The sequence below is a fragment of the Stegodyphus dumicola genome, chromosome 12 (assembly GCF_044657685.1).
Source record: "Stegodyphus dumicola isolate Sdum_Otavi_A_Nest chromosome 12, ASM4465768v1".
NCBI classification, from domain to species: Eukaryota; Metazoa; Arthropoda; class Arachnida; order Araneae; family Eresidae; genus Stegodyphus; species Stegodyphus dumicola.
In genome coordinates this window covers 87,800,791-87,815,608 of record NC_140779.1, presented here as the reverse complement: position 1 = coordinate 87,815,608, position 14,818 = coordinate 87,800,791, and the positions used below count along the sequence as shown (strand labels likewise).

Below are 14,818 nucleotides of genomic sequence, written 5' to 3'. Positions count from 1 at the left end.
TAAAACAGTTTCGAGTGACCGAACATATTTTTGCACAAAGGATAAGACATGTTTTATATAAAGGACCAGACATGTTTTGCATAAAGGAGCTGCTGGTAAACCAAGCGTCAGTGACGAAAATGCTTCTGTCAGTCGAGATGTGTTTGCATGCAATCTCAGTAAAGCCTTCCCCAGTGCCACGCTGAAAAGAGAAATTCCCAGGTCGACTCTTCATAAATTTATTTATGAAAGGTTGAAATTGACAGCGGATAAATTGCAGGTTTGTCAGCAAATCAAATCCAGTGATCGAGCCCTTCCTAGGGAATTTTATGTAGATATGAGTATAGCATATGAGTAAAAGTGATCATTTTCTTCATAACATCGCATTCAGTAATGAAGCAACACTTCATGCTTGAAGAGAGGTTAATCAACATAACTGCAAGATTTGGTTTTCAGAAAATTTTGAGAATTAGCAAGGAAAACTGAGCGAGGTAGCTTCATGCGGGCTAACTCATAACAAAGTGATCGGTCCTTTCTTTTATCGAAGTCATCAATTTTTAGGATGATTACTTAGATATGTTAAGATCGTTTCAGTACCGCAATTAGAAGAAATGCAGCCAAACATTTTTCTTTTTCTAAAAGGTTGCGACACTCCGACATTCTGCTACACATATACGTATTCCTTTATGAAACATTCCTAGATCGTTGGATTGTTAGAAGGGCACACTTTCATGCTCATCCCTTTCCTTGGAGGTTAAATCACATCGTTTCTGGGGATACCTGAATAATTGAGTTTATGCTGCAGTGATTCTCAGCATCGCAGAACTAAAATATCAAATCACCACAGAAACAGCAACTGTGATTCCGCCAAAAATGTTTAATGACGTGTAGAGGAAAATTGAGAACAGTTTTTTAAAATATCTTTAAAACTTTCTTTCGGATAATTACTCAAAACTAAAAGAATTTAGCTGATGCTTATATATATATATATATATATATTATCCTAATATATATATATATATATATTTTACACACACAAACATATATATATGTGTGTGTGTAAGATATAACAAAATACGATAGCTGCTTTAAAAATAATTGGCGATCTCAAAATTGACTTTCTAGGTTTGCTGCTCTCCCCTCTAAATTCATCTGTTCTCCCAAATTCGAAATTTTTCTATGTTATGTAACGCTACTGGAACAGGGCAACTAAAACTAATATTAACCAATCATAGCTTGTTTCTAGAATCGCACCTACTTTGGTATAAATATCTCTGGCGAGCTTTAATTACGTCATTATTCTGCTACTTCCTACCTTGCCAATGTCTCCTCGCTTTGTTTCTGAAAAATGCCTGCGTCTTAATTTTAAGAAACCGATGTACATAGCAATTTATTATACTATTTCATTATGATTAGATAAATATCTACTGAGATGATTTTATAAGCGTGGAAATACAGACTGAATTCGTCAAGTTCACTTTTGTTATCTTCATCTGCAAGACTTCACCATAAGCCACAACCACTGCAAGCTGATTCCTCTTCTATGCTTCAAAAATATTATATATATGCGTGTGATATTTTGGCAGTCGGGCATATGAATGAAGCTTGGCATCAAAATCCGGACATGGCTGAGTGGCTTACAGAAGAATCGCGACACAGAAGAAATTAGCTGCTTTGATTCCACAGCTTTATTCAATGCAAATGGCCAGATCACTGTTATTTTAGATTCTCCTAAATAACATATCCAATAATGATTTAAATTAAAATAAGGTTAAATTTAAGCTTTCGAAGTCATAACTATTCTAACAAAGGAAAGAAGAAGGGACAGAGCAACGCAAGGTCTTATAGCAGCGATGGCAGGCAGCAGTCTGACGAAAAATGACGCGAACTCTACATTTATGCTAGCGATTACATAACATGCCAGAATGTTCTCGAAAGTACTGGTCTAGGGGAAAGATTCTGAAATTGCGGAAAGTTAATTAGAGTTTGCCTGTTCGCGTAGAGCAAAGCTATCATATTTTTTATATTTTACATATATATATAAATATTGTTGTAGAAATAAATATTGATAGCACAGATACATAAAATTTTGATCCATAATTAAGAGCGAAATTGGCAGCTGAGGCAGAATTAATCTTTATTTCAATGGACATTTGGGGCCACAATTCACTTAGTACTCTAATCATGCCTGTTCAATAACATTTACATTTTTGGCACTGCGATAGGAAGAGAGCAGCGTCTTAGCGAGAACAGAAGTAAAAGCTAAGTGCACACTTATCCAATATGGTAGCTTAAAGAAAAGTGTCGGTTCTCGAAATTTTAAGTTCCGAAATTAGCCACGTCATCATCCTTAAATAAATGTCATACGGTATGGATTGATCTAGAAATGACGCAGTCCAGAAAAGTTGTTACTTATTTTAGAACAAAGACGAAAGTTTCTCAAATTAAAAGGCTATTACTAATTTAAATAATAATTTTGATTGACATATTTTTTATCTTTATACATATATACATATATCAGATAACTTTTTTACGAAAGCGATATATATATATATATATCGATATCTTTTTTACGAAAACTTGCAATTTGAAGAGAGAATAACTCGAAAAAAGTTGTAAATAAGAAAATACCTTACAAAGGACTTTCATTATTAAATTTTAAAATATCAACTATAATTCTTTATTGGTACAAGCTCATAAAATGTCTTTTTTTTGTGTGTGTCATTTGTTTAGCCTCCAGAAAAACGCATGCGGAATGGAAACATAAAGGGTTACTACGTAGGCTACAAAGATGCTAATTCATCAGAACCTTACCAATATAAGACCGTGGATCTTCCGATCTCTAAAGAGCTACGAGTCACAACAGATTTGCGAGGACTCAATGCATTTTCTCACTACAGTGTAGTCGTTCAGGCTTTCAACTTGAAAGGTGCAGGTCCAAGATCTGATCCGGTAGTAGCTATGACAATGGAAGATGGTGAGAATCTAATTTTTTCAATTATTTAAAAAAAGCACAAATTTTTATGGCTGTCTTCGAAACCCAAATCATTTTGTAATGTGAAGAATTTTATTACTTTTCAGTTTTACATGCAAGATTTTTCATAAAGTGAAGTATGTAATAATTTACTCAATATATTAGGTAGCCAATCTATATGTCTCACTGGAACTAACTTCTATTTGTAATTATTTGGATGTCAAACAGAAACCGTTTATTGCTCTCATTAGCGCGATTTTAAATATAATCTAGCCACGTAAGTTTTAAATTCATAGTTATTCCGCAAAAACTTTTTTTTTATCTTTTCAAGTTTTCGCTTTATACTGATTATTTATATCCAAAATATATAATACTATCATCTATTTCTTACATCTCATTTGACTTGACGTGCTCTGACATAATGCAGGATTAGCAGGATCGAGTCCTGCCTTTACTCGATCCTGCTAAGTTGAAAAGTTGGATTAGAAAAGCAGTTAATTCAAGAATTCGTTACATTTAAAAATAAATCGTCTTGAGGAGCGCTCTCATAATGTAATGTGTACGAGAAAAATTTCTAGAAAGGTCTAGCCCAACCACTGTCAACGATGAAAATATCGGACTTCAAATCATAAATTATTAATACCACTTAACATAAAAGAGATATTCACCAGAAATCAAGTGAATATGTACAGGATTAAAAATAAAAAAGAATTCGAGTTAAAATCTTTAATACACTCAAAATATTTTTATCTTCATGAGAGTATTAAAACAAATCCAGTTCGCCATTTGAAAAAAATATTTTACTGTACATGGCACTTATAAATACTGATTAAGAATTCGTTAAACACTATTCGGCGTATGGGTTTCTCTCTCCTAAATATATTTATTGTTTCTTTATAAACAAAACTCCTCCTGGTGGTCGTTAAACAGTTTAATTTATGATTTCTTTACTTATCTTTTCCCTCAACAGATGGCGCTAAATTTTATCTTCGTTGCATAACGGATGGCAATTATGCTGGCGATATTCAGAACCTTCTTCCTGGCTTCTTGGTACTTTCTTCCTCCCCCCATTTTGTTGATTCTTCCGCATTCTCATCGACTCTAATTTCGTCCTTATTCTTACTGATGATGCCATAATTTTTTTCTAAAAATCAAATTCTAAATTGAAAGATTTTATATTAAACAATACACAAAACTTTTGAATGTTAGATTTGCTCTAATACCATCAGGTGTTCATTTACAATAATTAAATAAGTAGTGAATATAATTTTATTTTACCAATGAGTTCTATTTTAACTGAATTAGTACGACTGTTTTTCTGCATGTAATCTTACAGTTTTCTAAATCGAGGCAAAGGAAATGGATGACAATATCTACACTGCGGTCGTTATACAACAGAGCAAAATTTATCTAAATTATATAATTCAGACGGATCAAATTTTATAGAAACTGGGCTTGAATTTTTTCTGACAACACTTTTTTTTTAATTTATAGGGATTATTTTCAGCATTAAAAGTAAAAAGAATACTTTATACAGTATCGTAAGAAAATAAATACATTATACAGTATCATAAAAAATAAATGCATTATAGAGTACGTAAAAAATAAATACATTATAGAGTATCGTAAAAAAATAAATACATTATACAGTGTCGTATTCTTTGGTAGCATAAACTAACGAGCTGTAGAAAGACTATAGGGGAATTATCCTCTGGTCTTATAATGCAGACGAGGCCAGAAGAAGGATGTAAATGACTCTTTATTCGATCACAAAGAGTTTGCAGACGACCCCACTTGGGTTTACATAATACTTTTGGCTTAACTTAAACAAGTAATGTTGAACTTAAACTTTAATGCAATTAAACTAGCCTAGTGGCTCACATGATAATTTAAACACGCAGAAAGGCTTTGGCTCGCAGAAGTCGGCTGGACAAGCCTAATGGCTGAAAGCACTCAACGCCACAGAATCAAATCCCTATTAAGTCATGGTAACAACGTGGCCTTTAAGCAGGAATAACATGCGCTAAAATCAACTTTCGTAATCCTTGCTTAGATAGCACTTCTTTTATCGTTAATTCGAATATACTCGCTGTAACTGATTTACAATCTGGCAAGAAAGTGTGGGTGAAACGGAGAGTGAGAGGAAAGGGGAAGTTTCTTTAACTAAAAAGTTAACTATTAGTCAAAATAAATAAATAAATCCTCACCCTGTTTAGTAAAAGTTATACATTTAAGTTGTTTACTATGGTATGCATATATATATGTATATATATATATATATTTATATATATAAATGTTGTATGATATTCATTTAGTGCGAAAACAAGTTACTACTACTTGCGCAATTGCTGCAAATATATATATATATATATATATATATATATATATGCATACCATAGTAAACAATGTATGTATGTATATAGTATGTGTATATGTATATGTGTATGTATATATGTATGTGTGTATGTATAGTTATTTCTTCCTCTTCTCCTTGCTGCTGCGTACGGACAGCTATTTCGTGTTACCTTTAAATGAATAATTTATATGGAAGACAATTGCCTTACAACTGAAAGTCAACATGCTTAAAGTCAGCTGTTTACATTATAAAATAAGTATTTACCTCTAAAGCACTAAATAAAAAAATATTTTTAAAAAACTGAATATTACTAGTTTTTGGATTCACCCATTCAATGTTATTACTCTTCATCTTTTCCTGTTGAGTTTACTTGTCTAAATTAGATTGTACTCTACCTGTTTAAGACTTTGTTCCGTACATTTTGCCTGCTATTGTTATTTCTAATCTGTCTACCATTCAAGAATTCTCTAAATACATGTGCGTTATATGTGTCAAAGAACATTGCATCATGGACATACTTATATCGTACTTAATTTATCTTGAAGCGAAGCAGATCCCGAAAGTAAAAGATAAGGAAACTCTATTAGAATAGCAAGTATTATTTAAAATAACAATCTCTTTCAAAAATATTTGCTTTCTTGGATGTAAATAAATTATTTAAAACTGATAGGAGAAATATTGTAATTACTGCACGCGAAGGTAAATTTATAAAGATAGGAGGATCAAGGGGGGTAAAGCAAATTATTCACATTAAAATTAAAGAATAATATCAGTCATTCCTCATTTCGTTATTTCCATTATGGAAAGCAATCCATTTGAGTAAAGTAAATACATTCGTTATTTTAAGCGAGCAATTAAATAACCGTGACATGTTTAGCAAAGCATAATAAATTCATTTACATAGGGCGGATTAGCATTTAACTAAGTTAAATTAGAATATATATTAGAGAGTTTATGTCAAATACGATATAGTAAGTCAACATACTCGCAAAGTTATTCTTCAAATATGTGAGTAATAAACTAGAATTATGAAACAATTAAATGAGTTTTTCAAATCCTGTAACAGGTTTTAAGTCTATTGAATTTTTATAGCATTGAATGTAACTGATAAAAGAAATCTTATTCCGCAAGAATTCCGGAGGAATTAACATAAGACTGGAATTAAAGCTCTTTTTCTTTACCTAAATTTAATTGCAGAAATTAGATTATACATTTATTTCTAATTTATATGCAATTAATTTTTGGCGTTTTTAAATTCCGAAACATACCTGTTTTGATTATGCTGACCAGTCTTCCTCTATGTCAATTCTGTGTTAAAATTGTAAGGATCTAAAAACATTTTTTTTATGTTTTATTATGGTGAAATGGCGAGGGTAGCAATTCTATACTTCGAAAATCCCAAATTTGACACCGGCTCAAGATACTGTTAACTTTTCTATGATACCTAGCGTTCAAGTTAGCACCCAAATTAAAACGGCTACAAGTCTTCAATAAACTAAGATAAGTTGACTGGTGATCATTCATTTCTCCCAGTCACTTTTGAAGTTGAAAAAGAAGGTAAGGCATCCACTCACATCCTTGCGCTATAGCAATCAATGTGTCGATTCAGTAATTTGAAGACCATTTTAAATTCTGGAAAGTTAAACTTAAATCTTCTACTATCTCGTTTCTCACAATAAAATTGTTGTAATGCATGTATAGAAATATAATTCAGTTGGCCCGAATTAATAATAAAATAACATAATTCACCATGATTTCTTTTTATACAAATACAGCTGCCCATTTAAATCAGCAGAGGCATATCAAAGAGAAGATCTTAGCGGGAGTCAAGACATCATAAAAGCTTTTGTTATAAATTTTCCTGGACCTAAAGGTCACCGCTCTCGTTTGTTACTCTAATGGAAAAAAATCTAGTTAACGAGAGGTGTGAGATAATACCATTTAACCAATGGTAAAAACCAAGTATCCTCATCCATTATTAACTAAATTGAACTGACAGTGCACTAACAGTTTCAGCAAAGCAAAAATATTATAAATTTAGTTACGAAATTCGTATTAAAATAGACTGACTTATAATACAGCTAAGATAACATACCATAGTGCTCTTGAAATTTTCAACAAATCAATATTCAAGTTTACGAGGAAGAAATAAATGGCAACAGAAAATTTAGATCAAAGGATTCTGTTAAAGCAGTTATCACATTTGTGTGACATGTTAATTGTTCTTGTTGAATGTTTCTGATCAGCTCGGAATATAGGTGCTTCTATTTTCAATGATTTTAAAATATGATATTTCTTTATTAAAGACATATTACTAATTGTATGGTTACCTAGGTATTTTTTTTTCTTTTCCTTGCGCTGTCAGAGATAACTTAAATTTGCATATGCTGCTTCTCCTATTGTAAAGTTTTTCTTCTTCGTCTGTTCGATGAGTGTTCAGATGGAAGAGAAGGGAATGCCTTAATCAAAATTTCTAAAATGTAAATATTAGAACCTTACATGGTGATCAAATTATTTGTTAATAAATTATTGTAGTTCAATCGTTCCAAACTTGACACGTTGCAAAACCACTTAAAACTGCGACATATTGCAAACTAATGACGAATTACAAATATATGAAGATGTTGATGATTCATCGCACCAAAATTCTTATATTCTTTCACCTTAATGATTTAGCAGCAACTTTCTGAGCTTTAAAATTTCTGGATTATAAGGAAATTGTATTTTTTCTTCCTACTTCACATGCTTAGAAACTCTAACTTTATTATCCTAATTCCGTAGCTTAACCCTCTAAGCGGCAAGGCCATATATATACGGCCTAGAATATTTTTCGTGATGTCTGTAGGAACGTATATATATGTGCATATTAAAATATATCAAAGAAATTAAGGCAATATATCAAAAGAAAACAAATCCAGGTATGAAATACAAGGAGAGCTTTTACATTAAAATCAAAAAAAATAATTTGTTCTCTTAGTATTTTGGGGAAATTTGTGCTATCGTAGCGAAAACCCTGGCCGCTAAGTATTTTAACCTTTCATACATGTACGTATTTCTATTTGGATAGCAGAAGGATATCTGAATTAAGTATCTCAAAGTCATTGCTATTTAGATGTGTTAAATATCGTTAATTGATAAAACTTTCCGGAATAATTCATAATAGTATAATAATAAACTGCTTGCGTTATTGAGTTATCCACTTCTGCAAATATATACAATAAAGTTCACAAGACGATTTCTAGAACGATAGGTTACAGATACGATTTTCAATTAAGTAACCTAAATCTAATTCTTCCTGTATAGAATACTTAATAACTATCCTGACTATATGTTCAAAATAGATTTTTTTTCTCATCAAGAAAGACAAAAATTATCATCCCAAAATAATAGCACAAAAGTAATTGAAACTTGTTAGTCACAAACATTCGTAAAGCAGCATTCATACTAAATTATATTCACACTGATGCACCGAAATCGGCTTCGTAATATCTTGATACTTTTTAATGCCAACAAGACTGTTATTGTCTTCCTTGATGCATGTAATTCTAATAATTTGCAAGGTTATTATTGTTTTATTTAAACAGTTTATAATTTCAGTCTGTATTATCACTTTTCCTTTCTGTTTCGCTATCAGAATGCAAATTTAGTTCGACATTATTTATGTTCTCGGATTGTAGGATAGAGCGTCTTTCAGCCTCTCGCGGTACGTTACTACGTTTCGCTAGCTCAGTTAAAGATCGTAATTATGCGGTGTTCTGCTATAGTTGCTGATATTTAAATAGTTTCGCCGGGGAAAAGTTTGAGCCAAATTCGCGTTAAATCAGTAGTGCAGTCCTTGACTACTAGATTTAGTTGTAATTAGAATTTGATTGTTACTTTAAATTACCTCGTCGTAAGTTCTGGTTTAGTTTGTCAAGCACGAGAAGTGGATTTTATATTAAAGTTCTGATTTAATAAAAAAAAGATTTTTGAACCCTCTTAAGACTTTTCAGTTCTTTTAGGCAACGATTCGTTGCCTAAAAAGCTCCTAAAAGTCTGTTAGAAGCTTGGATTTAGTTTATGATACCAAAGAACACACTATATAAAGTATCTATTCATCTTATAAATACCAACGTCTATACATGACTTATTTTTACCCACGTCATAGTTGGTTGCGGTGCTTAGCCAAGTCAGCCTAAAAATGCGTCCAGGGTTAACTTGTTTAGCTTTTAATATTAATTCATAGACATGAATGGCCTTTGCACAAGGAAATGCTATTCCACTGCATGCAATCTGCTGTTATTGCGGAACGTTCGATATCTTCCATAGCAGGAATGACTTATCCAAGTGTCCAAAACATTTCTCCATCGCCCTCAGTTTGAAACTATCCCTAAACTAATACAATAAGAGATAATCTTCTTTTTATAGTCATGGCATTATTTGGCTACGTCATAGCTCTCTCAGAGTTGCCCCGATAATACCAATACTCACACATCGCTTACCAATAATCTGACCTCTCTATGAATGAATGTGATTGCCGCAGGGTAGGATGCGACTCTACTTGCTCCAAAATATCGGTAAATTTGCCGAATAATTTTGATTTACAACTTATAGAGTTGGTGTCTGCCTCAAGCTACCTTACGATGTAGTTAACCACTTGTATCTGGAGTAGAAAGTGGCACTTATACTGGTTTTCCCTGCAGTTTCCTATATTGGTTTCGGTACTATTCGGCTTCGAGGGCCGTAAAAAATCGCCAAACTAATGTTGATGCCAATGCTGCCAAAAATAATTGCGGCAACCCTAATAATTGCCGCAAGAAAGGAAGTAAAATAGTAAATAACTATTTAAGATTGATGTTTTAATTTAGATGAAAGGTTAATTTCATATAATACTTTTTTATTATTATAATTTATATGAAAAAGGCTAAACATGACTGAATAGAAGCATAAGAGTAAATAACTATTTCAGATCATTATTATAATTTATATAAAAATTGCTAAACATAACTGAATGGATGCCTGCATCGCTATTTCGCTACCGACTTATCGCTAAAGCATAATTTCATCTCGTTGGTTGTTCAAATGTAATTTTCTATAATGAATGATGCCTTTTCTTTGAAAATATTCTCGGTAAAGTGCAGAATCGCTCACTTATTTGTTTGCCAGTTTTTTGTTACAAGGGTAAAAACCATTGGATTTTTGTCAATTTTCTTCTACTTTTTAAATGAAAATTGGTCGATGTGTACATAGATAAAGTCCAGGATGTGCGCAGTGCCATTTTTGTGCAATTCTAGGCTATTTTTTAAGTTAAAATAGATCGATATGCCCATGGATACCGAGTATGTGCAATTCTTAAAAACGCGTCAAGCAGTGGGTGATTCTGCACTTTACCCAAAATTCTATTGCCGACTTTTCGTCATGGGCAATTCCCAAATTGTTAAATCCATTGGATATCAAAAAGGGATTTAAAATCAAAAAAGGATTTAAAAATTAAACTAGTATTTCAATGGCGTCTTAAGAAATATAGAACTATATAAACTTACGCAATTTGAAATCAGCGCGTACGCTAGATTTGGCGCCCTGTTTAAATGGGCGCGTTTGCTAGATTTGGCGCTTTTGCGCATACGCTTTCGCTGCAATTTTTTTACGGCCCTCGAAACCAAATAGTAACTTGGTTTCTCTTTATAGTTCGAAAAAATACCATTGTTGATCTGAGATCCTTATTTCGTTTCTTTTTCGTGTCTATTGCACATACTGTTTTTTATCTCGTTTAACCACTTCTTCTGAGTCTTTTATTTCAGTGGCTTAAATAATATTTCGCAGGAAGTTAAAAAATTAAGTTATGTTAGTTCTGGTTTCAATTTTTCGCAGGTCTTCGAATGGGTACTTGAGTAATCTGATGTGAAATAAAATTAATGTGCGTAATAGTATCAAAATGGATCTTTGAATTGTAAAATAAAATAGAATTTTCATGATCACAAATATAATACTAAGACTGAATTTCTTAGAAAAATGTCATATTATCCTGAATGCTATATTTAGTGCATAAATATCTCCTTTTACAAATCGATCAGTTGTTTCCAAAATATTATATGTTGCTCGATAAAGCATTAGATTTCCTATGAAACAATTAATTTTTTTAAATGAATAGTATTTAGTCTCTCTCATTTGGAATGACATAGGCTTCCCGTTTATTGAATTTTGATTTTTTAAATAAAACTATGTCTTTTCTTATTTCTTCATATGGGCTGCCAAATTATTCTTAATAAAATTATTAACCAAATATATTTATTAAATTAAAAACTAATAAATATGCAATCTTACTCAATTATCTTTCCCATGCTTCTTCAATCACATAGAAGAATGCTGCCGTTGAAAGCAAATCAAAATTCTAATAATTGGCAGTTAAATTTATCAGATAACTAAAGAGCTCTTTAACATTATATCATAGGAAATTAATTTGAATATATACCAGAGTTATCCATAAAACCATCTTAGAAAGATAATTTGGATCTGCGAGCAAAATATTGCACCTAGAAATGAATTCTTCAAACTGGATTTGTAAGAGTTTTTTTCCCTAATAATCTAATAATTACTGTCGGTGGACTGACGCTGTCTCTAATGTTGGCTAATTATGAAACATTTATTAGAATTGATAGGTCTGACAGGTTCATCTCTCTGGTAGGTTTTACAAGAAAGTGGAATTCGTTTGATTTACTTCAATAATAATAATAATTTCTTTTTAGAAGGAAAGAAAAACAATAAAAAGAAGAAATGGACTTACTTTCATCTCTGCAGCAGCTCATTGCGAATAATGAAATAAATTTTACTGGAGGATATAATGTTTTTGTGATTTAAAGACGCTTAACTATACAATCTTCTTGTTTTGATAAGTACTTTTCACAAAAATTGGAGAGAGGTTTAAGTAGATTTAAAGTCCCTTCCTTTGATGCGATCTTCATCCACACTTTTGCAGTGACAGAAATTCATACTTCATGCATACTTTTTAATAGCGAAAAGGAAAGAACTTTCAGTAGGCTCTCAGGCAAATGCAAAGCTCCAGGGATATTACCCTCGCAGTTTCCAAAATTTTATTATTAAAAAATTCGTTAAAGATATACAAAATTTGAAATAGATAATAAAACAAATTCCAAATTTGGGCTTCCATATGCCCATATTCGTGTGGAAACGTACATTATTCAAAATTTGATGGCTTTAGGAACCGCCGTTTTATCACAATGCGAGAAACATACATACATTTATGCAGATTCTTCATTATTTAATTTCTTTAAATACAATACAGGGTTGTAATATTTGATGCCAACAGTTTGAAAAGTGAACCGACATTTAAAGTTTTCAACGCAAAATGCTAATACGAAGTTAATAGCCCTTCTGAACCAAAGAAAATAGGAATTCCTAAGATTTAGTAAGAGACATTATCCTCAGTTTAGTAAGAGTAATTCCTTTTTAACTTCCTTTTTGTGCTGGGCTCGGTTATCAGTGGCTTTTATGAGCAGAAAACATAGAATCTAGGCTGCATTTTTTGTTATACAACTGAAATATAGTACCCTACCAAGAAGAGGAATATTTATCCGGTGTACTCATCTGATCAGGTGTGTGTATTTGTGTGTGTATTTAATTATGGCAAAGCACACGAGGGCTATCTGCCTAAAGGGAGGGATGCCTTTCGTGGAGGACTTTCTAAGGGAAACTGGCTCGTATACACGTTACACATGGGGAAAACCACGAAAACGCCCATGCAGCCAGCCCGTTCGCGGGATTCGAACCTCAGACCGAACTACCAGTGTTCAGCGTCTTTACCGCTCGGCCGCTGGTGGGCCATCTGATCAGGAATGCTTTAAATATATTAAAAGCCAAAATAGAAGAGCAGTTTTGCCTGATCACAGAAAATACCGTATAACATATTTATCTTTCTTTTATCCTTGGTTCTATGTCTTCTTATCTTAGTTTATTGATTGTGTTCCTTATTTCATTTAGGTTTTATGATACGTTATTATGATTTTTATTTATCTACGTGTCATTAATTTAATTTATTAATAACTCTAAATTATTTTTTATTTTAATTACTGATTATTATTTATTGCTTTATTTATTATTACATCTTTATTTTTTCAACTTTCCTGACTACATTAGGCCTCCGAGATTTCAAATTTCAGAAATTAAGTCCTGGTTATAAAAACTAAGCACAGATCTGAAACTGATGCGAAGAAAGAAAGGAAAGTAAGTTGTATCTTAGTGTGCTCATAGGTTTAACAATTTCTATAAAAATAAGCAAGTTCAAATTACAAACCGAGCTAAAAAAACTGAGTAAAACAATATTCCATTCAACTTTTGCTGTTACTGAATGATTTTATTAAGTTATTATCACTATTTTATGAAGTGATAATAACACGCATTTATTATTACTATTTTATGAAGTGCAAATATCCATTCAAAAGTCAAAATTTAACTGAATATTAAAAATAAAAAATTTTGTTTGAGCCCACTATCATGGAATCATGTGATAAAGTGAACTTTACGGGTAAAGTTTCTTGTACGTCTCTATAATTGTTTTTATGTTAGCAGATTAAACAAGTGTTACTTAAATACTCCATTTTTCCCTGTTTAATGTAAAGTATAAAGAAGAGAGCAAAATACGCATACATTTTAAATGCTTATTTTGCTGTTAAGTAATTATTACTCCTATAGGTTTAGGTAATAATATGCAACTTTTATCTATGTGGAAGCTATAGACCAGATAAAACTGAATAGAGAAGAAAGATACCAAAAGTAGAACTGATCTAGAATAATAAATTTATATTTTATCATAGTTGACTCATCTTTCTTTTTCTTTGGCAATTACAGTAGTTACCAGTGTTCGATTTGAAAACGCTAAGGTTCTCTAACATTTGAAGCTGATCTTTTACTATACTTTTTTAATCTAATGGCAGGCAATTGCCTGCATTAGCCACTCGTAAGGCCAGAACTGGTGAACATTCACTAACACAGAATGCACTCCTAAAAGCATTGCTATTACAAAACTATATAAATAATGAAGTTCTATCAAAGATTTAGGAATTCGTTCTATTAATTTGTTGAAAACAGCAAAATTTTAATTTAATGCAAATTTCTGAAATGCTCATTTATTACCTCCTCCTACAAATTCGATGCTATGAATAAGCATACTTTGTTCTTGAATTTTGTTACGTTTTTTTTACTTTCAGTTCCTAGTATACCTCCTCAACAAGTTGACTGCATGGCACTTACATCACAAACGATTAAAGTTACATGGCAACCTCCACCCTCATCAGCCATTCACGGTGTGTTGAAAGGATATAAAGTCTTCTACAGATCTGCTGACGATTGGCATGGTAAGTGAATATTTTTCATAACATTAAGATATAACAGTAATCTTTCGGTGATTTAGTAATTAGATTTTATACAGTTTTTAGAAATGAATACCAGAGTTTAATTATGTTGAAACATGTATATGATAAAACAATTTTCTTTAAGCTTAGCATTTAATGGGT

The 14,818-nt window shown here is 31.8% G+C and overlaps 1 protein-coding gene across 1 annotated transcript in view; it reads left to right on the top strand.

Annotated features, from left to right (window-relative positions):
- Window positions 1–14,818, top strand: part of LOC118200827 (cell adhesion molecule Dscam1-like) — a 1,398,975-nt gene that overhangs the window by 1,282,389 nt on the left and 101,768 nt on the right. Inside the window, exons 18-19 of the mRNA XM_085827411.1 lie at window positions 2,713–2,956; window positions 14,513–14,659. Of these exons, the coding sequence (XP_085683537.1) occupies window positions 2,713–2,956; window positions 14,513–14,659 (391 nt within the window). The remainder of the gene's footprint in view (window positions 1–2,712; window positions 2,957–14,512; window positions 14,660–14,818) is intronic.